The sequence below is a fragment of the Calonectris borealis genome, chromosome 3 (genome assembly GCF_964195595.1).
Source record: "Calonectris borealis chromosome 3, bCalBor7.hap1.2, whole genome shotgun sequence".
Taxonomy (NCBI): domain Eukaryota; kingdom Metazoa; phylum Chordata; class Aves; order Procellariiformes; family Procellariidae; genus Calonectris; species Calonectris borealis.
Window position 1 is genome coordinate 87,985,168 of NC_134314.1, and position 26,706 is coordinate 88,011,873.

General features: G+C 38.8%; 1 protein-coding gene across 2 annotated transcripts in view; it reads right to left on the bottom strand.

Annotated features, from left to right (window-relative positions):
- The window catches only part of PLD5 (phospholipase D family member 5), a 161,514-nt gene extending 153,178 nt beyond the window's left edge, over positions 1–8,336 (bottom strand). The window contains exon 1 of one of the 2 annotated variants that reach the window (XM_075146542.1): positions 7,987–8,268. In XM_075146542.1, the coding sequence (XP_075002643.1) occupies positions 7,987–7,989 (3 nt within the window). In that variant the 5' untranslated portion in view covers positions 7,990–8,268. Of the gene's footprint in view, positions 1–7,986 lie in introns of both variants that reach the window. The other variant, XM_075146543.1, reaches the window with a different exon arrangement.
- Positions 8,337–26,706: the final 18,370 nt, after the last annotated feature.

The window sequence follows — 26,706 nt, forward strand, 5'->3', positions numbered from 1 at the left end:
CATCCTTCCCCCAATTGCTAAGATGCAGTCTAGATCAAAATCTCTGCTCTGTTTTTTGTGCAACACTTAATACCGAAATGTAAAGCAGAATTGGCAAGAATGCTCAACTCCCGTTACTATGACATCTCAGTACGGCGCAGACAGTTCCAATATCCTAACATAATTCTTACTCAGCAGGAAAGTTTACAGTAAAGCAAACTGGAAAGAGCCTGTCTTTAAAACAGAGAACAATGGGTTAACTCCCATTTTTCACTTACAATGACATGGATTGCACTGTTGTTTTTTTTTTTAAATAATAGTTGAGGAAAGTCATTTGACAGCTTCAATGAACCCTCCCCAAACTAAGCTGCTGTGCCAATTCATTTTCACCATATACTTTCCACTGCCCTTCTTCAGTCAGGCCTGGAAGCAAAACGTTACACAGCAACCCGTTAGCAAAGCAAAATATTCACCAGTGGTGGGCACAGGCAGGGGCAGAGCAGTGAGCACCAGCCTTGGCCCTGGCCCTCCCCTTGGAGCTCCTACCTGAGAGCATCCTCGGGAGACTTAAGCACCTCCTGCTGAAGGTTTCTTTGGGCAAGGCTAAGAGCATAGCCCACAACGTGTATTTTTGACCAAGAGTTTCCAGGTGTACCTAAGCTGTCCATTCTTGCAAACAAACGTTACCACACACACTGCCTACAGCTTTGTTTGGAGACAGTTAAAACAAAATCCCCTGAAGCCTTTTTATTTCCACAGAAAATGGAGGAGTAGTGGGGAGGAGGAGGGGGAACTGGAATATTTTTTTGTCTGTTTAGGGTGTGATTAATCCCAAGAAAGTCACAACACACCATACCCAGTAGTAAGCGCTTGCAAGATTTAGCCCTAAGCAACTGACTCTGTTTTCATTTCTGATGTCTGAGTCACTTCTGCATTACTTTCTGAGTAGGATAGTATTTAGCAGCAGGTGAATTAATATCGTCACTTCTTCTGGACACCTTTAAAGAAACATGGGTATGATTCACAATGGTAGCAACCATGCACACAATTTAAATTGTAGTAAATAGACAAGAAAACCTATGTCTTTGGAAAGTTTTCATAGTTCCCATGCTTCTGCAAGAGCAAATAATTTTTAAGCTATGAAACAAACCTTTACAACAGTGGCCTATATTAGTTCTGTATTAAAATTCCAAGTGTAATATGCCCAGTAAAACATTTTGATCTAAAATTGCTTTCTGAAGACACAAAGGTTATTAGAAAAAATAGTGTGTTACAAATAGGAAACAAACTACTCGGAAAACCTTTACACCACTGGTAAATTAATAACAAGTACTATCGTTCCAGAGAAGTAATTTTTTCCCTATAATTATCTATTTCTATAAAGTACTTTCTCAAGCAGCATCTTGCAGGTATCTTTTACATACATCAACAGTGAAGCCAACTTCATTAGTAAATTTATGAAAGAGGTACAGCATTTTGGGGACTTTTGATATGCTAACAAACCAAAAACGACTACAGACATTGATGTAACACAAAGTCATATAAATTCTGAAGTATTGTATAACAACTTCCTTCCATAACACAGTTAAAAAATTGCATGTTCTCTCTTATGATGCATGGCATCAAAACTAATTTCTTCAGTTAGATTGTTTGCATTTGCCATGACTTCAGGAATTTCTGAAATTGATACAGTAGAAAGATTCATGTTTATCCTGGGACACTCTTAAATTTGTTTATTTTTTCCACGCACTTAACTATACATGCATGTGTCCTATTAGATTGCAGTGCTGCTCCTCCCTATATAAAGTAAAATACCTAAATACACATTTGGTAAAAGTTATAAATATCAACCCTGTGGAGGTGGTTTTGTGTTTTTTTTTTTTTCTTCAAAGGAAAGAACAAACAATGGGTTTGTGCAATGGCACACACTACAAACGGTGTTATTGCCAGCATCAGAGGAATGAACTGCTGTCACCTTAGAGCACGTGTTCTCAATCCATCCGAAACTACATCCATAGTAACAGTTTCCTCGTATTTTTTCTTTCCTTCCAACAAACTTTTAACCCAAAATTATGACTGCTTTCTTTCTCAGAATCTAGCAATACAGCAATTACCTGTCAATTCCAAAACCATCAAATCTACCAGGATCACTAAGACAAAAGATTCTTTCAGGACTCAATCTTTCAAGCTCTTCTATAACTTCCTAGGAGCCCAAGCTGAGCAATTAGCTTTAGATGATTAATACATGAATAACAAAACAGAAGGTATACATGAGGTGCCGCCATAGGTGAGGGAACTCCCCATCACTTGCTGGCTACAGGACCACACCAGCACTGAGCGACAGGGGAAATACAGTCCACGACCAGCCCAAGTGCACAAAGGGAAGCAACTAACTACAAACATCATGTCATGACGACCTCTGCAGCAAACGGATGCTAGCAGAGACCTTAATATATCCTGCCTATAGCATTCCTAGTGTGTTGTATTCATCCCTCACATAGAACTCATTTTCTCATGCTTTGCATGTGCAGGGAAACCAATTTTCTCTCTACCTGTGCTGTAGTGGAAGAATTATTAGATGCAAGTGCTGCTTTTGTGATGGATCCTGTGTAAAAGTGGAATGAAGAGTAGGACAAAAAACCATTTCTTTTTAACATGCCTATCACTTTTGACAATCGTACAAAGAGAAAAAATGAGAAAATTAACATTAGTGCATACAACAAGTTTAGTAGAGTCAGAAAAGAACCTAACAAAGTTTAACTGACTTACAGGACCTTTTCGTCATGGAGTTTTTTAGCACACTCTAAAATTAGTCTCTTCTATTTCTCCAGTGAAAAGAAAAAAAAGATGAGAAGCATTCCTTTTTCTGACATAAATTTTGCAGGCCACTTTGAGCCAATGGAAGATCCTTCATTCTTACCTGAATGAGTCAGAGGTCTGCAGAGTAGTAGCTCTTTGGTTACTCAAGACCCAATGGCTCAGACCCTCCGTTTGGGCCAAATCAAGCATATATTCTTCAAAAACTTTCTCTCCAGAACTAATGCTGCTAAAATCTATAGTGCATTACATAGATTTTTCCTTTCTGAACAGAAAGGACCACAACAAAAACTATTAGAAGTATTGACAGGGAAAAGGTAAATCGGAGGTGTAGTCTTACAGCATCCTCCTTCTTGCCATTTTTCCCAAATGAATGTCCATTCTCAGTCATCACCTGGCCAAATAAATACCCATTATATGGCCAAAAGAGCGTTCTCCCTGTTACTGGATATGTGTACGTCCAGTCATAGGAAGGAACAGGTCAGCAGCCTCTAGCCTAGTAGCCTGACACACATGTACCACCTCCTATCCTGTGACAGGGAGAACTATCACACAAAAGTAATGTGATGAACGCCACATCCCATCACATAAGGGGAGAAAAGGCTGCCACACATGGTCTCAGAACATCTCTGCGCTATCCAAAAGGTTAGCACTATTGAGTTAAAGTCATGACTACTAAGAAAGCCATCCTACTATGGCAATGGAGGCAGAAGTGCTGTGGATTTCAACACAGGATTTATCACAGGATCCTCTTCAACTGAATAAGGATCTACACCAGAGATTGCCAACCTTCTGCTGTGAGTTTCATTCTCATGGATCTAAAAGCTTTAGTCATATAACTGAGGTGTATCTTGGTGAGCAGAGGGGAAGTGGAGCCTCTGGCACAGTTCCAGGGGAGTAGACAGCACTCATCTCCGAGTTGTCCACTTCATTATCAGATGATACAATAGGGCTGACTATGCAGCTGTATCCCCAGGTGGCACAGCAACATTGGAAAACATGTTTAAATAAAATGTTCTTAACAACAGATTTACAGTACACTGAAAACTCAAGTGCAAGATCTAGAGAATTCCTTTAGGTATAGTAGCTTCCCATCATCACTCTATGTAGTGGAGCAAGCCTGGAAATCCAGCAAAACTGTGCATCATGTCTCCCACCGGTACATGTTATGCAGCCCCAGTTCTGACCAGAGCACACTCCTTATACAAGCACTAGAAACATATCCTTCAGGGCACAACTCCATAACTGGCTCTTCTTACATCTGCCCCCTATCAAGTGGGTATAAAGTTGTCAGTACCCATTTGTCTTCTCCAAACCTTTTTTTATGTAAAAAGTCCATAGTAAGTTTCATCCTTAATTGTTTTCAGTATTCTCAACACGGTCATGAAGTATAAGAAAATTATGTGCGGCAAAATATCACATCGCTGTAGGAGTCGTAAGATATATGGGCAACTGAATTTTGTCCCAATATTTCAAAACACTGCAAATGCTGCAATACGAACATTAACCAGATGCAGAAAAATCTATATTATCCAACCACCTTCTCACTTTAGTTCTATCTCCCAGGAAGCTGCTCCCATCAATTATTTCACCTAGAGACCAGACTGACCTTTTTCCCTGCTTTCATTTTCCCCAACCTTCATTTTTGATGGCATGACAGGATGAAAGCCAGAAGCACAGACTAATGCTAAAAGCCTCCCTTTTTAATAGTTTATTTTTATATCACATGGATGAAGGAATAAAACCCTGTCTTGAACACGGATGCAGCAGACATGCTAATACATTATGTAAACCACAGCAAATAATTCATAACTTTCTGAAAGCAACTCATTTTAAGTTATACTACCGGTGTAATGGCACAGTTTGAAAGGTGGATTTCAGTGAGCAAAACCTGATCTACAGAGTATATTGATAATGAATCAAAAGGAAAAAGGCTTAAAAAAAAAAAAAATCCACCACCATGAAAAAAAATATTCCAGTTTAGGAATCCTTGCATAAACCTTGCTTGCTGTCATATTTTGTTCACTGAAAGTATTCAGGCTCCATAAACATGGATGCAGAGATTTCAGAACACAAGCTTATTTCATTATGAGTAAACTCTAATATATATCTGGAGATATTTCAGCATTACATTTCAATTAAAGGTCAAAGTTGTTATCTTCGTCCTTCACAAACAATCCTTATGGAGCATGCAAGAGCACGTATTTCACTCTAGAATGGTGCACAGACTTACTGGTGTGGTAAACAGCCTGTGACACAGCTATGACACATCACCTGAACCAAACTGTGCCAAAAATTAGTTGAGGCATATAAGTTAGTACTAAACACACACACAAAACCTGTGATTTCACCAAAGCTGTACTGCATCAGACTTCTTCTGACTAAATTATTCAATACTTTTTCAGCAGTAGTATTATAAGAGCCAGGATGACTACTTCTGAATGAACAAACTCTATTTTTTTTGCCAAAAAATTGGCAGGAGAACAAAGCAAAAAACTAAACCAGTAAAACCTGAGAATATTATTAAGTCTTGAATCAACTTCATAGCAGATACAAAGCTATTTTTCCTTTCCCTCAACATACTTTATATTACATATAAACTACAAAGCTTACATATTTACAGTATACACCTTTAAATACAGGATTACATTTTCAGGCAGATTATCAGACTTCTATTTAGTCACTGGGATTAAAAAAAGTATTTAACCTAAATTCATTTGGATGAATCATGCATCCAATAGTTGAGTAGGCTTTTTAAATCTTGCACCAGAAAGACACTTAAAACAAACTTTGTCATACCCAGTATCTCATGCACTAATCTTAGATGATACTTTATTAGAATTTAGCACTGCAATAGTCACGTTTACAACTTTTCATTTTTTCAGGTAAGGCTGGTACATTATTCTTAATTTTACTTTTGTTCCTTAGACTTAATAGAAAAAACCACTTTGAATAATTAAACCTGGGTATCTAAAGCGTTTGGCAGCTTGCAATTCTGACCTCTTTAAGACCATTTAGTATTTACATTCTGAAAGAAATCATATCATTTTAAAATTGTAAGTAAGAGACTGTTCCCTTTGGACTAGCTGTGCCATTTACTCCATAGTTGATTACTGCTAAGGGTTCATCCTCTGGGGGGGGTAGGGAGGACAGCTGGTTCTTTTTTTCTTCTTTTTTTTTTTTCTTTCTCTTCAACAACATATGCCAGACCCTTGCCCAGGCAATCCAAATTGAAAGAAATAGATCCCTTGTGAACTGCCTGCACTAGTTACCTAACTAATCCGTGTCAGGCAGGACACAAGGCAAGTTTACTTTAGCTTAAACTTTATCAAAAGCAAGTATTTGGCAGTACATGGATGTTATGTTTCTAGAAGGAAATGTTTTCCTTAATTTGCTGTTTCTGAAGCATATCTGTATTTGACTTACATAGGAACTAAGGAATCACACACCTGGAAATATATATAACCTCATTTGTTATTAATTAAGTTCTGTGTTTACAACAGGGAAAAGCGGCCAGATCTCCTACCTCCAATGTTTTCCTATACCAAAATTCAGATACACGATAATACTAACATTCTTTTCGACAAGAAACAACAATATATTGAAATCTCTTCAGTACCACAGTAGTGTTTAATGAATACTCAACATTGGGCATTTTTGTCAAGAAAATAGTAATAATAACAACAACAACAACAACAACAAGCAGCAGCACACTTAGATTAATCCTAAGGATCTTTCCAAGAACCTTACAGCCTGGTTGCCATTCAATTATCAATTTTGTAATCTATGCTGCATGTTGAGAAGGAAAATATAAATCTTTAACACATCAAAGTGTGTTTACAGTCATAACCTAGAATATATAGGCCAAGATAACATGATTTACTATCTACTGTACTTCAGTATTTTATTTCTTGCCACTTAGTGAAACCACTTAGAAAAGGAAGAGATTAGAAAGCATTCAGTGATAGTTTTAGTTCTTGCATTCTAATTTTCATACTGCTGAGCAACAACAAATACATAAGAAATAAAAAATACCAAATCAGACATAGTTTCACATCTGCTGTACACTTTTTAAACTCCCATAGTTGCTCTTTTAAAAATCTCCTCTTCCATTTGAATCACAAAGAGAATAATTTCCCACACATCAGCTGGGCTGTCAAGTAAGCACATTTCAGTACTCTTCAGGGTGAAAGGAAAACATATTACTAAATAAGTCTGATGTACTGTAATTTCATAATCAATGTATTCCTGGACTTAGTACACACTTAAAATGAATGGTTGTGTTCCCAGAGATTGGGCTTGATGCATATTTCAATTAAAAAAAAAAAAACAGTCTTGACAATGAGTCGGGGGAGTAAACACTCCCAATATTTGCATCCCCCCTCCAATTCTTTAATACGTAGCAAACTGCTAATAAGAATATTTTTATTGTATCTTCAGGCATTGTTTAAACTACTAATAGCATTGGTATCAATTTACAATAATTTCAGATTTTATATTTGTGTGTTTTATATTCTACTTCTATTGTTTTAATATTTAGATCAGAATATTTAAATTGTTACAAAGAGTAAAATCACTATCCTAAAAAGTTTTCCTTCGTTATTTTTCCCACCAAACAATTACACTAGAGAAATACAATGTGACTAACAGGTCTTCACAGATTGAAAACCCAGAAAAAGAAAAACTTCATAACTCCCTAAAAGTCGAAAGTACGTACTGCGCATCCCTGCTTCCTTCTGAAAAACAAAACCCCAAAACCCCAACAAAAACCCAACAAAAGAAAACATATAAACATACAGGCTGCATAAGCAATCAGCATAGATTTATTTATATTTTTATGTATAAAGTCTGTGACGGTGGTTATTACTGCAAAATTATTTTAAAAGCCCACGCAGCTGTCCTTCTGCAATAAAACAAGTAGAGAGGCTTACATTTTACATCAAATTCTAGTCAGCAGTGTTTCCCAATTTTAAAAGATTTTATATAAGCTGCACAACATGTTCAGTGCTAAAGGTATTTGTCACCAACTTGCTTTGCTAATCTCTTCCAGCAAAACATTGATAATGCCACTGTATCTTACACACTGTTTTCTTGGTTTAAATACTGATCCCTACTAATTTCATCATTATCTTTTAAACATTCTTTTCAAAGTAATAATCTAGATCTGGTGAAAAGCAGAGAGCTTCTTACCATTCTGATCCAATATTTTCCCCGTCTCTGGAGTCCAGCAGCAAGGAGCTGTTGCTGTTGCACTGCTTACTAGAGACACCGTAGGCTTTGGAAGCAGAGAATGTTTTATGTGGTTAAAATGTATCACCACTGATTATATTTCAGTCCCTAAATTCCTAGCCTTGATGCTCTGGAAACCAGCCAATCCAAGCGATAAAGAGGTTTGCAACAAGAAGTTGCAGAATTTTCACAGCAAATGCTTCACGGAAATGTTTTGCTTCTTGATACTTGTTTTTTATATCCACTAAATGTTAAAATAAATCCTGGCTCCCTCTTCCCTCCTCCTCTTTTTTTTTTTTTTTTCCTTCTCCCTGAAATGAGATTCATATATTGTTCACAAGGGACTTTAGCACTTGCTACAGCTAGGCACAGTGCAGAAAGGCATCATGCCAGATTACGCATACATCTCTGCCAAGATACCTGAATTTTGACTTGCAACACACCCTGTTATTCCAAACATGGATCTTCCTAAGCCAAAGCTCCTAACTTTGCCAAAATACACAGTGTTTTTGTGAGGCAGCCAAATGCCCCTTCAGATTAGCTAAGAACATCTTTTATTTGCAATGTGGTTGCTCTTTGTCGGCCTGTTTTTTTTTTTTTTTTTGAAAACCCTTTTTTCCTAGGAAAACAAGGTGGTAAGTTCCAAAGGGATGAAATGATCAACTGGCGCTTCTACTGCATGCTTCTACCTCCACCCCTCTCAAGAATATACACTACAAAAAATCTCTCTGCAACGCTGTAACTATGATTAATTACTTAGTTAATATTGTAACAGTCTTAATGTTCTCAGTGACAACCCAGGATGCTGCTTGTGCTGGGTGTGATACAAAAAAAAAAAAAGAACAAAGACAGTCCTGACTCCATGGACCTTGCCATCAAAGAACACAGTAAGAGATGACAAAGGAGGAGGCAGAAGGAAAAAAAATCAAACAATACTGGCTAGTTTGATAGGTACTTAGAGTAATATCCCAGCAACCTGACCATTTCCAAGCTTTTTGGGCATCACAATAAAGGAGTTTTAAAGAAAGGGTCATCAAGAGGCTATGGAGACTACCTTGGAGATGTTCTCAAGGAGAAAGCATATTATTGCACTAAGAAAGCACAGGACTGAGCCTGAAATTTTAATGAATGGATGAAAGAGGATGGAATGGTGCTTTTGTAATGACTGAGAGTTTATAAAGATCTAGAAAAGTTGAGACCATGGTCTGTGCAAGGAAGGAAAAGAAATTCAGAAGAGATGCTCATAGCTTTCTTCTCTTCTCTTTGCCACAGGATACAATAATGATTTTCACTGAATCTGTTTGAATGGGTATGAGAGTGCAGGACTGACCTGAAGAAAGCAAGGGAAAGGATGCTGGACTAATTGGCAAGCTTGTTTAAAAGGTGAAGAAGAGCTGGATCGAAGTTTTGATTGTTTGTTGAAACAGCAATGAACTTATTTTAAGAAATCACACAGAGAAATATGATTTAGTCATCAATAACACTATGTTGTTTCTGAACTTAGAGAAAGAACAAAGTAATAAATGACACACATGTTATGGACGTCACGGCAAGATTAGGTTGTTTTCCAGAGTGACAAGGAAGCAGCAGTAGAGGAGTCTACAGGAGGTCTGTTTTAGACATGTTGAGCTGTTGATATCTAGCTGAATAGCCACAAGAAGCTCTCTTTAGTGCTGGCTGAAGAAGAAAGGTCTGGAATAAAGAAATTCATTTGCAATCCATCATGACAAAGATGAATTGATTTATATTTACAGATGAGATTATGTGATGTAAATAAAAGAAAGGGACCATGGCTCAGCCCCTAAGAAACATAGCAAGATGGAGTGGAAAGAGGCATTGTAAGAGTGATTAAGAAGGTAGGAGGGAAAAATTAAGCAAAACAGGTTCTACAAAACCCAGAGAGACAAAATTTCAGGAAGAAAATGGACAACAGTATACAAGGTAGCTTACAGGATAAAAAAAATCAGTATAGAGCATTGGTTTCACTGTTTGACCAGAAAGCTGTCTACAGAGACTTTGCCTCGAGCAGTTTCAGCAACATGGAGGGAGCAGGAGATGCACTTGGAAGTGCTCAGTGCCACACCAGAACTTTGGCAGTGACAGCAGACAACTCATACAGCTGTGTTAATCAGACTGCTAATGGGATTCTCATCAGAGAGGTTCCACTTGTAATACCATTGAGACACAACAGAAGATTCTGCGAAACAATTCAATTGCCATGAAGCAGGCGACAGAGGGCTTGTGCTCTTTAGAAATAAAAACTTTTCCATCAGAATGTTTTCAGCCATCTTGCTCGTCTGTGCAAACCTTTCCTGCAATTCTTGAAATTTCTGAAACCCTTATATTCACAAAAGATATATATTGGATAGTGATCAGATGCTGAATATGAAGCCAAGTCTTGCCCCTATGTTTCTACACAAGGTGTGTATGGAACAGGGTCACATGGGCCTATGCATATATGCAAACAATTTTCAACTTCACCTTTCAGACAACGAAGCCAGGATGCTTCCATTTTTTACTGAACAGTTAAGAATTAATTGAATGCATACAAATTTCAGAGTGAATTCTGGCACAGTCTTCTCATATTTAAAACACACACTTCCCAAATTCAAGTGCAAATATCATCTCCTAAGTTCAACTAAAAGACATTTCTATACAGAACAAGTGCTTTCAATGCAACTATACAGGCAGAAAAAAAGATTTTTCAAGTTAACTGGCTTACTTTAGCATTAGCACTCTTGCTTCAAAAGACGGCCACATTTTTCATTTACTTTAAACTCCTTCCAACACAAACACACACACACAGAAAAGAGGAGTGTCCACCAAGGGAAAGAACTGTGTACTGGTGTAACTGCAATAGTTTAAATGTGAATTTCAACTTTTACATCTACATAGTTGGGATTTTTTTGTTTGGTGTTTTTTTTTTTTTCCCTTCAATTCTTAAAGGATCCACAAACAAGGGGAGCGTAATTCTCTGGACAGGTCTAGAATTTCTCCTCTTTACAAGAGGAAACCATCTTCCTCCCAAGTTTGAGTTAAACCCCTTAATTTAATCCTTGCTAACTGCTTACAACCCTTTCATGCAGAGGCAGGTATATATAGCCAGACTTTACCCCTCTCAGCAGATTAACTGTCATCAGGAGCCCCATGCTTCAGAGGCTATTTCAAAAAATAAAAAGAAAGCTCTCAAAGGCATCTGATCACATTCTTTAGGCACCTGTAGAAATGTAGCTAACAGGCCACATAGTTTAAACACTTATTTAGAAAGTTTTTCTTAAGCAAGGACATAAGCAAGTTCTTGAACACTCTAAATGATTAAAGAATGCACAATGAGGCTGAAAAACTGAAGTTGGATTAAAAGTAATCTATTTTTGTGATGAAAATAACTTGCGTTGCCAGATCTACTCTATTTCGCCCATGCATGTTCTTTGCAGCACGTAAACCTTCATACTAGAGCCCTCAATCTGCAACCATCGAACAGTTGTATTAAGAGGTACCAAACATAAAGCAACTGATCAAAGAACTGAATTTTTGCCCTGGTAAAATTTCCTTTATTTCGGCGTTTGATTGCTATCTGAAGACAGGATGGAAAACCAAAGCATTCCAATTTTTCATTAAATGAAAAGTCCTAATAAATTTAAATGCAGAACTCTTGAGTCATTTTGGATTTGCTTGAGATGCCACAAAGCCTAAGGGACAAGTCTTTCCCTTGGGGTACTCTATAAGTCTGTTCAAATCGTCCCCAGCATTATGAAGCACCATCTCTCCCCATAGGTTGTAATAAATAATGGAAAGATCTATGAACATCTTGCTATAAATAGTTTAAAATAAATCACAGCTCTAATGAGTAATAAGACAAAGGCATACAACATTGTTTGACTTCACAGAATAAAGATAAACTAGGTTAAATATATCTGCAGGAATTCTAAAAGCCAGCAAGCCAAAACAGATACAAAACCTCAAAGACACCTACACAAAGACTTTGAATTTTTAAATAACTTGATATTTCACAAAATGCATCTTTTTTCCCATTCCTTCTCCAAAATCTTCACTCTCAGAAAAGGTCTAAATCTGTCATGATAGTTGGGATCTACACAGAATAATAACATGCACTTTCTCATTTTAAGGATATTCCATTTTGTCAGGAATGGGAAAGCAGTAAACCAGGGCAGAACACCGTAAGACTTTTCAAGATTTTAAGGCACCCAAGTAGCTTAAAATCCAAGCCCAAATACTTTCAGTATGGAGTTCAGCCTGTCTTGGCCAGATGAACTTGAACAACAGAATTCTGAATTTTATTGTTAAAGGCTTAGAGCAAACAGAAATGCTTTTAAAAAGTACAGTGATAACAGGCAGATGGCTATGCAAGACAGGAGAATAGATATGGCAGCAAATATCTCTGTGCTTTCTACCTTTCTGTATAGAAGTCTGACAGATGACCAGAGCCAGAAGACCTACTACTCTGTGGGAGCAAGAACTATTTTATTTTACTGTGGCATTATTTTCATACAACAAATGTCAAGACTGCACCTCAGATAGCACCTCCTCCATTTACTTGGGCCTTTTCACCAGGCCCATTATTTCAAGATAACCTCTCTCTAATATTCTGTCAGCTTGTTGTATATTTTAGCTGTCATTATCCCAACTGTTTTTTCAGAATCAAGTTGTTTTTTCCCAAAAAAGTAAGTCCCTATCCAGCACAGCTATGAAGAAATATGTCCCAAGTGCACTCTGAGTGTAAATTGGTGAAGTGCTGTACTTCTACGTGCTAAAATAGTCAACTGAACACAAAAGAGAAACACAAAAAATCTCCATTCCTTCAAAAATCTAACTAGCACAGGAACTCCAAAGCCGAATCACACAACTACAAATGTCAGTATTAGTTTTTCACTGCTCATCAGTTTCATTGGTGACATGGGAAAGCAACAGAATTTGCAGGAAAAAAGAAGTTGTTGGAAAGAGAGAGAGAAAGAAAGAGGAGAAGAAGGAGAAGAGATGGGGGGGGGAGAAGAAGTAAAAAAAAAAAAAAAAAAAAAGAGAAGGGCAGAACAGCAAGGTATCTCAATCTGGTCCCTCTTCAAGGCTCACTGGATCTACAAATCAATAGCTAGCACAAAAAAACAACAATGAACACCACCAAAATCAAAGACATCACCAACTAGTCTGTTACTCTTCCATATACACAGCAGTATTTCACCTTGCAAGAAGCTTTACCAAAATCTCACGTATAAGCTATATCCTGAAACCCCCTCATTCATACAATTCATACATTAACGTCAATGAGACTTCCCAGTGGTAAAATCCTGTTCTCTAAAAGGACTAATATAAAAGCACAGCCTCAAATACTTCAAATGATGTTCTGAAGCAAAAATAGAGGATTAAGAAGTTCTACCGGCCTTGCGGGGAAAAAAAATTTTATGGAAAATTCTGCTGTAGACATTAGGACGTCACACCAGAAGGCATGTAGTTTCAAATCAGTGGAAATACATTCAGATGTTACGAAACTGGTACAGCATCTCTACAATGGAAGAGGCTACTTACCGATTAAGACTACTCAGCAGTAGCCAAAGGTTGAAACATAGCCTGAATGTTCAGCTCTCTCGTAAAGGCCGCATGCATTACCCAGGCCTAAACTGATGTGCCAGCTCACAGATCATAACTAGAGCATGACCCTGTCCACAGCAGGTGATTGCTATTTAAATGGGCAGTATCAATACACAGAGGATGATGGGTTTTCACTGTCATCAAGACCAAACATTGCTTACAAGTTTCAAAGAAATATTTTCCCATTATTTTGTGAAGAGCTGAGAGTGTGAGTTAAAGGTAAGAACAGTTGCAAAAGAAATGCCAACATATTAAAAACATTTTCTTTAAAAAAAAAAAAAAAAGAGAGAGAGAGAGAAAGCCACCTTATCTATCAGATGCAGCTGAAAAAACATATGAGTGCTGCCTCCCAGAGTCCAGCTGCCTGGAAACAATTCTTTCTATTTTGCTGTGATACACTGATTCAATGTCCAAGGAAGCAATTCCAAGGGCTGTGAAACAATAATGAGATTCTCTGTTTCTGCCAACCATTGTACTGAGGGGGTCACACTGGACCACCCCAGCTCCAGCGACGCACAGACCTCGGCCTCTATGTGGCCAACAGCACAGCCAGGTAACAGCTTCAAAATGGAGCTGAATCCATCTCTCTCTCATATGCACATGAATGCCTGCCCGCACAACCTCATAAAGGAAAACACAATTAATAGACCCTCTCTCTCCACAGGCGCCAAGACTGCTGCACAGAGCCTATGTCTCCCACCACTCCTCCACTTGGAGCAGCCAGGTGGGCTGCAAGAGCCTCTTCAGCGCCCTGGGGAAATGGCTGGGGGAGGAGAGGCACAGGAGTGCGGTGCAGAGCCGCACCGAGAGGGTGGGCAACTTCCACCTCCTGTCATCAATGTCAACAGAGACGATGACACTGTTGCTACGCATGCTGCAGCCAAATGACTCAGACCATCACAGGATTTCTTGATCTAACCACTGAAATTAGCACACAACTGTAAACATATTCTAAAGCAAGAAGCAGATGTTTAAGGAGTCCCATTTAAAGAAGTTTAGGGTTTAGTCTATTATATTTTGAGCACTAATCACAGATCACAATTTTGCAAGTTTACAGAATACCCACGCCAAGCATCCTTCCACCACAAAGTAACTCAAGAGATGCTTCTAGAAAAGCCAAATATGAAGAGTATGATCCTAATTTTTTAGTCGACAGGAAAAAAAAAGATTGCCTCTTTTCATATATGTTAGTGAAGATGGGACACAGCCTTTAAATGCTGAAATTGCTACCGCTATAATACCTTATCAGGAAACAAACTGTTTCTGTCACAGAGAAATACGGTTAAGAGAACAGCATTTCCCCCAGTAACTTCCACTCCTAAAGAAATACTGGCCCATATTCAAAATGGGAAGAAAACACGTAGGACTCGATGCGGATCGGCGCATCCCCCGCCGCCGCGCCGCTCCCAAGGCGGCGCCCGCCGGGCGCTCCCGCTTCCTCCGCCGTCCTCCACGAGGGGGAGGTGCAGCATTGCTCGGGCCCCTTCTCCAGCCGCGAAATAAACATAAAACGCAGAAGTGTATCATCATCTCACAACCACCACTCGAATTAACTTAATTCAGCTAAGCAAGAATGATCACAATATATGCTATTGAGTACTTAACAAAACAGATTTTTATACAAAAAGCCGACGTAATGTATACACTGAAAAACAGCCAATTTTAAAAACAGCTAATCATTATACATACGTTAGTATTTGGCCTCCTACATAACATTAGCTGTGTTGATGTAATTCAGTTTTGTTTCCATGTGAAATTACACTTGATATAATTTTCCTAGATTATAAAAAACATGTAATTCTGCTGCAGTACTCTGCCTCATGCCAGTCTCAAACTTGGATAGAAGAGGAAAGAAAAGGCAGAAAAATCAAAGCTGCTACCACTAAGTTGAGAATAGCTTGAGACAGAAGTGGAGAAATGGAGCAGCACCCAAGAAGATCTTCAGGGTTTGGTGTAACCTCAGGGCTACAACAGATAAGGGTGACCTACATCTGTTGGACTTCCTTGATCATGATGCCCCTTCCAAAGCTGTCCTCAGAAAGCCGGTGCCCGATACAGAGATACATGCTAGAGAGCGATGGCTCTGGAAAACTCCAGACGAAATACAGAGGCACAGCAGAGTACTATTGCAAAATCACATGGACAAGAAAATGCTCAGAAAGGCATTGGATGACCAAGGCTCACATTCCTGGGTGACACAGTATCTGACAGACATGGTGGCACAATCCCAAGCAACAGGGCCAGGAGAGTGCCAAACTATTCCAGTGTAACTAGCTCAATGACAAATACAACCAACTTTAAAAATCAACACATGAGCCTCACCAACTGGTTCTTGGGAAAGGGATTGATCCTAGGAAAGAACTGAGAAGTAGCTGAACAGCACCAGTATTTGTTCATGCACCAGACACTGTGAAGCAGGTGGTGCTGATTAAACCCACCTCCAAATGAAAAGAGCCATGAGGAAGAAATTAAGCAGGCAAATGACTGCTACAAATTTGTGAAAACTTGAGAAGTGTAGGTGTACACAATATGTATCTCCAGCACAGGCTGAGCAAGAAATGGACCTGCACAGTACTGAAAGACACATGCGAGATCAGGATTCCCTTTACCATGAAACAGGAACAGCAGCAGCAAGGAATACCTTAATTTCAACATGTACCTGGACTCCCAAGCCATGAGCTACTATTCTCCCCACTATACGCTCTGTGAGAAAGATGAACTATGAAGACACAATGTGGAGACAGCAATAGGCTTAGAATACGGAAATAAAATGCTGTGGGATTTGGCCCAGGAATGAATCCTAAAGGGCAGTCATCTGAGGTGCATTAAGGAGTTATCAAAGAAGCCCTAGATATCACATCCAGCCTCCATGCATTCAAAGTGAAAACAAAAGAGCAACAGCAAACAGATGCTATCAAGTAGCCATATACTATCATGCAGGTATACTATAGACACTGCAAAAAGTCAAGAAAGTGGGAAAGACACAAAAAGAACTCCCTCAAAAAAAAAAAAACACCACAAAGAAAAACCCCAAATTTTACCAGTATTAGAGCAGAGATTAACAAGGACACTCAAAATAGTAAAGACAGCAGGGCCAAACACTCCCATACACCAAAGGCTTTCTTGATGCTCTGAGAAAATTACTTTCAGAAAAAGTGGTTGGAGGATTACCAGAACTTTTACCAAAACAATGGACTGCAAGACCTGAAATTTTGTGAAAAGACAGAAAGTGGTCAGACAGCTGAACAGAAACCATATCTGGAAATGACAGAACATTTGAAAAACTGATGATAGCAGTGGATGATAATCTGGCCCACTTGCAGCTAAGCACACAAGAAGAATATGGAAGAGCTGATTTTAGTGACAAGGTCTTTGAAAGGCTTCTCAGAAAACTGCACAAGCTTCTGAACTAAATTCTTTAACCAAAATCCTACCCATGTTGGAAAAAGGAGAAAACTGATTTTGGGGATGGGTTGTTTCCTTAAAAGACAGAGGGACAGTGCAGCTGAAGCTTTGCCCTAAACTAATTGTGGGCAAATACGGTGAGATCCACAAAAAAAGACTTCCACTCATTTTACCAAGCTTAAAAAAAAGCCCATTTAACAAAGGATTACAAGATAGACTATTCCTTGTCCTGAGTGATATGAGGCTCCTACCTATGAAAAAGTGAAGTAAAGAGTCTAACAATAAACTCTGCAAATCAATGGTTTTAAAATAAAAAAAAAATTGCTGAGAAAGAATAGGTTGTCTCACTCTGGATACTGATGGACAGAACTGCCAGTCCAATGGGCAAAAGCTTCAAAGCAAATATACATGCAAATCAGATTGACAATCTGCTGTTATATAGCTAATTTTGACCTAACAGGCACACAAAACAGGTGTCTGGAGAGCAACACTGCTTCTCACTGCAGGTCTGCAAATGATTTATACTTACATACGCTATTGTGGTGGGATGACCCTAATCAGAAGACAAACACCCATACAGCCGCTCACTCACTTCCCCCCCTCAGTGGCACATGGGAGAGAATAGGAAGAACAAAGCAAGGAAACTTGTGGATCAAATAAAGACAGCTTAACAGGTGAAGGAAAGAGGGGACACCCCACCCCCAAACCAGCAAGTGACTCAAAGGAAATCACTCACCACCTCCCACAAGCAGACCGATGCCCAGACAGTCTTTGAGCAATGACCACCATGGAAGTCACTCACACACAACCACCCCCTCTTCTTCTTCTACCTCCGGTTTTTATTGCCAAGTATAACATCATATAGTATGGAATACCCCTCTGGTCAATTTGAGTAAGCTGTCCCAGCTGTATCCCCTCTTAACCTCTTTCCCATGCTAGCCTACTCAATTTGAGGGGCCAGTGAGAAGCAAAGGCCTTTGTGCTGTGCAAGCCCTGTTCAGCAATAGCCAAAACATTAGTGCATTATCAACAGTTTTAGCCAAAACACAAAACACAGTTCTGTAAAGAAAATTAATTACATCCCAGTCGGACACAGTAGAACTATTTTGCAACAAAGTTGACTGTCATGCCAGAAGACAGGAAAAAGGGAGCAACCTGGATAACATGGACAGCTTCACGCACTTGCAAGGTCTTAACATGAGAGAGAATGTTGCTACCTGCCTGAAGCCATCATAGACAGAGTTGATGTTAACTCAAAAGACACTACGGAGAAGTAAATTATTAAAATCAGATATAACTTAACACATGAATATTCTTAGCTTTGCTCTTTGCAGCCAAAACATTGCTTGCTTTTGAAATGAAATGTTTCTAATGATTGCCTGGAGTCAGCTGGTAAGATGACATCAATAGTTGTAATTAGGAAACAAGAGTGAGAAAGAGCTGATCAATAAGGTAGCAAAAAAACCAAAACCAAAACCAAAGCAGCTTTACTTCTCTGAACAGATCTTCCAGATGAGAGATGATCATCTGTTTGTAAGGCTGTGTTTTTCAGGCTAGCAGGAAGTGTCTGGACAGTGGTTGAGTAGCAAACTTAAAAACACTGTACAGTGAAGCATGAGGCAGAACAAGAATATACTGTGTGCCTGGTGCATACAGTCATTATACTGCACTGGCAGAGGAAGAAAGGAATAATATGCATTTATAATAATTTAGATTGATACCCACATTTTTGCAGTGTAGCTGAAAGCTACTGTTCAGAAATTTAATGTTGGGTAATGAATAACTTAATGAACTTATTACCGGTCAAGCTGAACAGAAGGCACAGCTTAAGATCATTAATGGCTTCATCACCTAATGATTTTAAGGCATCAAGTTAGTTCCAAGAGGTAATTAAGGCCTGGGTATCCTTCCTGGCCAAATTCTTTGCTGCTGCAGCACACATACACCCTCAGTAGTTTCCGCTGTGTTTCACTTATTGCTGTGCTCCACTTGTTTACACAACTGAAAAATATGGCCTTGATGAGATTGAGAGTGACCTCAGCTTGACCTGTCAGGAAAAATCACTTTTGAAAAACTAAGGGCTGAGGAATATATAGAATCCCACACATTGAAGAATGAAGTCTTAATCTCTCCCTTTCTTCCTTTGGGAAACAGCTCTTCGGATGACAAAACCAATACCCCGCCACATTAAAGAAGCCCTGATGCCATTTGCTTACCTGCAAAACACTAAGAACATCCTTTCCCAGGTGATGCACAAAACTCTGCAGAGCAATGGCCAACTCCTCTCTCTGAAATTCTACAACTAAATCACAGCGCTACTGCTTTCCGCTCTTGACTCACACATCTAGCGCATTCCTGAAAAGGCTGTTTAATTCTACTGTTAAGAATTACCGGATTTCAAAATGCAGGGAAAGGAAAACCACATCTGAACACAAAGAAGAATGACTTGCAAAATGTTACATACCAAACATATATCAGCCATGTTAAATGCTTATTTTTGCCAGATCAAAATTGTTGACCAGAGCTAGGAAAAGTAAACAATCTTCACCTGTGTATGAAAGAGGGGTCACAAAGTACCCCTAAACCAGAAAATTCATCAAGAACAAAAAACCAGACAAAGCATTGGAAGATTCCAATGACAACGTCCAAAAACTATGACTACTAAACATAGGGGTGTACTAAACAGCAAGAGTAGTATCCAGCAGTGCTGTCCATGTTACATTTGTTGAGTGCTGTGATCTTCTTTTCAGCCTCATCTGGATAAGCTTCAGTAGGAACAGAGCCCAATAACTCACACAAGGAGCTCAAGAATCTACAAGTCACACATCTGAATAGTGAGAACATGGTTGGAGCCACCTCCACATTGCAGCTGATTGCTGCACGCTCATTGCTTTACAGCACAGAGAAGTTTGTCCCAAAAAGCATCACTGTGTCCTCAGACACACATCTCTTCTCGAATGAAGAATCTGAAAGATCCAATGCTCAGATTTAATTGTTAAATCAATTAAAATCCTTTGTATATTACACAAAACACTTCCTACCTTGATAATTCTTTTTGGGGGGGAGATGGGAAACATAATTATTTCCATCATTTACAAGGATTACACATAACATTTCTGTAGCCAACACAATAAAGCTTCCTGAAAATATAAATTTCCTTAAGATAGTATCAGTCTTTGAATCTGCTATAAATAGTTTGACCACTAACTGGAGACAAAGCCACAGCATGCCCACATAGTTTACAGGAACTATTAAAAACCATGAATCAGCCTAGACTGAGTCACAAATTTCTTTCCACAGATCTAAATCTTTGATTTTTTTTTTGCTTTATTTAGCCTTTAAAATTAAATAAATTACATTTGGATTATATTCTGATCTCTTAATATTTGGAGGTAGTTGTTGACACCTCTTTTACATTCTGTCTCTATCTTTCTTTAGGGTTACATTATCCTGGCTTTCAGGAACCTAAAGCTTTTCCAGATAAGAGATCGCAACTATGAGAAGCACATCTTTTCATCTCTTCTCCCGGGGCACATTCCACAGTAGATGCCACATTGTCCAAAAGGACCTCTAAATTTCCCTTCTCCGTAATTAAAAAAAAACAACCAACCAACCAACCAAAACTACAGATTGGGTTTGCTCTCAGTCTCAAAACAAAGTAGTTCATTCCTTCATGAAAAAGTGTCTCTTAGAAAAGAAAGTTATACATGGATATACTCCTCTTAGAAATCTCTTCTGACCGCTTTTGAGTAGGCTATTTTCAAAGCTTTATTGAGGTCTCTGAACACTGGAGAATCTCCAGCTAATTCAGTCCTGATTTGAGAAGAAAATTGAATATATTTGTGTAGAAAAAGACCAACAGACCCTCCCCATCTTCTGATGCTAGGAACTCCAAGATGATACAGCATTGGATGGACCTCTGGTCAGGGCATGGCACAATGCACTGATCTTCGCCACGGTGAGGCTGACCAATTCTACGTTCACTTGCATTCTTATAGGGTCTTGCTTACAATGCAGATTCATCTATCACTGATAGCAATCAAGTCTGGAATATGGACTTAGCATTCAAGAGCACCATGGTGGTAGACCCTAATACTCTTATCTCATTAATAAACCAACAGTTCCTGGGAACAGGTACATATAATATTTGCACATTGATTAAACACACATCTCTTAAGTACCTAGCAGTCACACTGTATTCATGATAGGGAGGCATACACCTGGATTTGCTATCATACAGATTACTCACTCCTTCTACAATAGTCTTCTGGACAGCCACCATAATCCCCACTTCAGTTTGTTTCACAGAGTGATCTAGGAATATGCTGCTGGATTTACCTGGATTAAACCCGCACATGCATTTCAGGAGTGCAACTAATACTCAAAAACTGCTAATAGGTGTTCAGTCAATGGAACCAGACTAGAGCTAGTCCTATTTAAACCTCCCAAATGTGTACAGCATGGACACTCAGCCTTAGCACCAAATATTTTGCTTTAAGTATCTGCTTATATTGCTCTGTACTACTTGCTATTGTAGATATAGTCTGTGCAAGTGCCAGGGACAGATGAAAACCGAGGCCAGGGTGCCTCATCTTACAGACACTTGCAATAAAGACAGACAAGCCAAAAAGTTAAATATAGTGGCTAGGACACCAATCTAGGAATAAAAGAACTAATTTAAATCCAAAACCAACAAACTGAGCAAGGCAAATTGCCATTCTGTGCCTTTATTCCATCTCCTTAGCCTTCATGACGAGTCCTGTCTCTCGCTGCATTTGCGCACTGCACGGCATAAAAGGTCCTAAGCTCGGTATAGAACACTAATCCCTATTATTATACAATATGCTGTTAAAAATATAAAGGTGACCTCCAACTTCCTCTATACACTCTCAGACAAATAATTTCATTTCTGTGGGATTAGGATACATCCATATCGTGTTCATGAAGTACGACTGTGTCACAGAGTGAGCCTGGAACCTGACCAGCTTTGTCCCTATAATCTGTGAATCCAGCCTGTCTCTGAATACTCATTCACAGGGTAACCCCATAGCCAAGTCTCTGCATCTTCACTGCTACCAGAACTGCAAAATTGATGATAGATGCCTTCAAAGGTGTGTCTTCAAAGGTGGAGTGAGTTCACCACATGTTGACTACTCAGTTTGAACCAAAACAACTTTTTCAGTTGGATAAAAAACACAAAACAACCTCACCAGAATAAGCAGATGCTCCAATGTTATACTTTACATTTTCCAACCACTGAATACATATTAAATATTATATAAAGTAGCTATTAAAGTCTCCTGAGGCAAAGGGATTTTCTAACTGTGGAGATAAAGTGAATCATCTGAAACTGTTTATTCGGATTCTCCTTCTATCCAAAGTAAAGACATGGTTTTCATACTTTTCTACATATATTTGTAACATTATCCTTTGGGCATCTGTCACAACATGGCCAAATCTGTAGCTATGTAAAAGACTGTTAAACTCTGTATTATACACACATATATTTTACATGCAATAAAAAAAAAAGGTATAATTGCATCCCTAAAAGAAGGGGAGGAAAGAGGAAGCCTGTAACCTGAAGTAGTATGAAGGCATTACTAAATGAGAAAAGAATGGTTGTTTTTGTTTTAACTTGCGTATGTGCCTGCACAGAGGTGGAAAACAAATCACTATTGTTCAAGGGGAAAAAAAAAAACAAACCAAAAATGGAACAGCAACAAAAGTTAAAAACAAACCTTTCTGTAATAGAAGTTTGATGAGCATGAACATAAAATAGGTGTTGTCTGATATACTTGTAAGCAAAGCATACTTGTTGCAATCTATCACCCAAGACAGTCAATCATTCTATGAATTACTGTATTCATACATTTTTACCTAGTCTCCATCTTACTTAGACAAAAACTACAATTGCTGATGGATAACAATAAATTTTTACCAACAAAGTTTCTTTTTCAGCATCTATCTTAATGAAGAATGTTGACCCAATGACTCCAATTTTCTGAAAAACAGAAACAATAGAATTACCTGTCTGAAGAATAGGAGTGCAGCCATCACAATGGTTCATTCGAATATAGCCTGATTTATACTGTCCCTCACCTACTGCACGACTGCCTATTCTGCAGCACTCCAAGTCTATAAGCACTGAAACCATCGCGACCCCAGATGGCAAGCAGTGCAGAACCTAAACAGGTTTTAAATCACCTGACTAGCTCAAGGTGGGTGTTAGGAAGGGGTCGTAGGAAGGCAGGACAGTTAATCTTTGTGACTTTTTTTATTTTATTTTTAAAATAATGAACTACTTGCTTGCTTCAGCATGCAGACTCACAGAAGTGTAAAAGTACTTAAAACTATATGCCCTACTTGCATCAAAATTTATTTTTTATAGGAAAAAGATAACGTTCATTTTCTGCAAAAACATCATGTAACTATGTGAGGTTTCTGTTTTACAGCCTTAGATAAAACACGGATTTCTGTTATTATAGAGTGTTTCCTTTTACTAGAGGGGAAAAAAGGTATAAGTATAGCATTACCCATTCACGTTTAAATAGAAAGAAAAAAAAACCAAAACAACCAACACCCCATACCCAAAACCCCAACCCCTCAAGTAGTTGTAATACAATACACATATAAAGAAAAGATCTCTATTTAAAAGTATGCCAGACTACAGGACTTTAAAATAAGTCAGTATCTGTACTGAATATACTCTTAAAAATGAAGCACAGCCTAAAGCCCTCAAAACAGTAATCAGCACTACATAAGCCATCAACATTTCTTCCTGCAGAGCTTAAAATGGAGAATTTTAAGGCCTTGATCTCAAGTTCATTGGAACAGACAGTTTTCAATGGCTTTGGATTATGTTCCAGAGAAATAAACAGGCACAAACAGACAGGAAGATAAGGCACGTTAGCAGAAAAACACATTAACAGTAAGGGTGAGCTTACTCTATGTTCTGAGAAACAATTTACACACTTGCTTTATTTCAAAATCCTAGTACAATTATACTGCAGGCTACATTTGCGTATGAGAGGCAGCACTTTCTTTGAACTGAACTTCTTTAGCTTATTTCAAGATAAAACAGTAAAACTGAGCATTAAAATACTAATAAATGTATTAATAACCCACAGGGACTTGGTAAATTTGTAAGTAAAGAACATAATTTCATCATTTTTATATGAACTGTAATGAAAAAGACTAGATACATCAGTCATAATTCTGGACAGCAAAAATGCAAGAATAGTAAGTTCTAAATATTTTCTTACCAGAAGCCACTATTTTCATTCTTTATCCTGATGCCTAAAATATAACTTCATCCACAATTAAGTATTACACTTAGTTAGTTATTGCAGTCCAGAGGCATAAGCATGGACTATGTGACTCTTAATCTTCCTTTCAGTCTTGTTTTTTGTGATTTACTTAAGAGAGGGACATATTTCAAGGGTGTGTTTCTAATGATCTATCTATGAAACATATACTGTTGTAAGAGTTGATAGCAAGTATGTACACTATCTTATTACACCATTTTTCTTTTTCACATTTCCCAGCAAAGCAACCTTTACATTCTGAGAAAAAGTTGTATAAAATACACCTATTACATGTATTTTTGTTAAGTGATCTTTCACCGGTGCAATAGCTATTAGTTAATAGGTCTCTGTGCCACATTGTTTGCATATGTAGGCTACAATTTTATGAAATACATTTTTTCATTAAGTTACATAGAAATGTAACCAAACGTGTTAGTAACTATCTGTCAAAGACTGCCTGTTGGTTTAAATAATTACTCCAGTGACTTTAGAAAAATGAAATGAGGTGGTAATTTGTTTTGTTTTTATAGATTTGTTCAAGCATAAACATGGTTTTTTATTTGGTCCTTCACAGTTTCCCCATAAGATCCTCATAGGGAATCTGATGAAATATGGGCTGGAAGCAGACAGTGAGGTGGACTGAGAACTGGCTGAAGGGCCAGGCCCAGAGTGTGGTGATCAGTGATGTGGAATCTAGTTGAAGGCCATTAATTAGTGATGTGCCTCAGAGGCAGATACTGGGTCCAGTCCTATTCAACAGCTTCATCAATGATCTGGATGATGGGGCAGAGTATACCTTCAGCAAGACTGCGGGTGATACAAAACTGGGAGGAGTGGCTGATATGCCTGAGGGTTGTGCTGCCATCCAGAGAGACCGCGACAGGCTGGAGAAATGGGCTGGCACAACCTCATGAAGTTCAACAAAGGGCAGTGCAAAGTCCTGCACCTGGAGAGGAACACCCCCATCGGTACATGTACCAGTACATGCTGGCAGCACCCTACTGGAAAGCAGCTTTTCAGAAGAGGCCCTGGGGACCCTGGTGGACACCAAGTTGAACATGAGCCAGCAATGTGCCTTTGTGGCAAACAAGGCCAATGGTATCCTGGGCTACATTAGAAGGAGCGTTGCCAGAGATGAAGGGAGGTGATCTTTCCCCTCTACTCCACGCTGGTGAGGCCACACCTGCAGTACTGTGTCCAGTTCTGGGCTCCCCAGTACAAAAGAGATATGGAGCTACTGGAGACAGTTAAGCAAAGGGCCATGAAGATGGTTAAGGGACTGCAGCATCTCTCCTATGAGGAAAGGCTGAGAGAGCTGAGACTGTTCAGCCTGGAGAAGAGAAGGCTCGGGGAACCGGGGGCAAGCTCATCAATGTGTACAAATATCTGAAGGGAGGATGTAAAGAAGATGGAGCCAGACTCTTCTCAGTGGTGTCCAGTGACAGGACCAGAGGCAATGAGCACAAAGTGAAACACAGGAGGTTCCATCTGAACATCAGGAAACACTTTTTTACTGTGAGGGTGACTGAGCACTGGCACAGGGTGCCCAGAGAGGTTGTGGAGTCTCCATCCTTGGATATACTCAAAAGCCGCCTGAACATGGTCCTGAACAGCCTGCTCTAGGTGGTCCTGCTTAAGCATGGGTGTTGGACAAGGTGACCTCCAGAGGTCTCTTCCAACCTCAACCGTTCTGTAATTCTGTGAAGTCACAGCAGTGAGTTTACCTACAGGAGCTTTCTGCATTGAGCTTCTTTCCTCCTTGATCCAAGTTTTCTAGGTTTTCTTTATGCTTTTCTTCTTCTTCAGGTATTTCTGTGGAAGATAACTAGTCTATTTTACACTGTATGTTTTGAGAGCAGAACCCACATACAGAGCTTGGCTATGTTCAGTATTTTGCTAATCTGGTATTGAAATAAAGAACAGCTCAGAGGTTAGGGGTTTTTTTTCCCCTCAAGCATAAGAAAGAACAAGAATTACAATGCTTCTGGATTTTTCCATTGGAAGATTCTACTTTTAAAACAAAAGTCGCATGAAGTTATTCTTAATAAAGCAAGCAGATCAGGCTGGCTCAATTTACAGTTTTTCATTTTTACATCAACTTTTCCATCTGATATTATGAAGACCATACACCATGGAAGCAATTTTTAGAACATCCACTGTGTCTGCAGATCCACATTTCTTGACATAATTCTTTTACTCCAGTGTCTCCAATAACATCTTGCACTGTTTATCTAAATATTTGAGGATAAGCCTCCTAACTTGCTGTGAGAAGCTATGGCCACACAGAGTATGTAAATAGTAATAAATGCTATAAAAGAGTTATTGCAATGTGTGTGTCATGTATGCCTATGTTTTAATAAGTGCACTC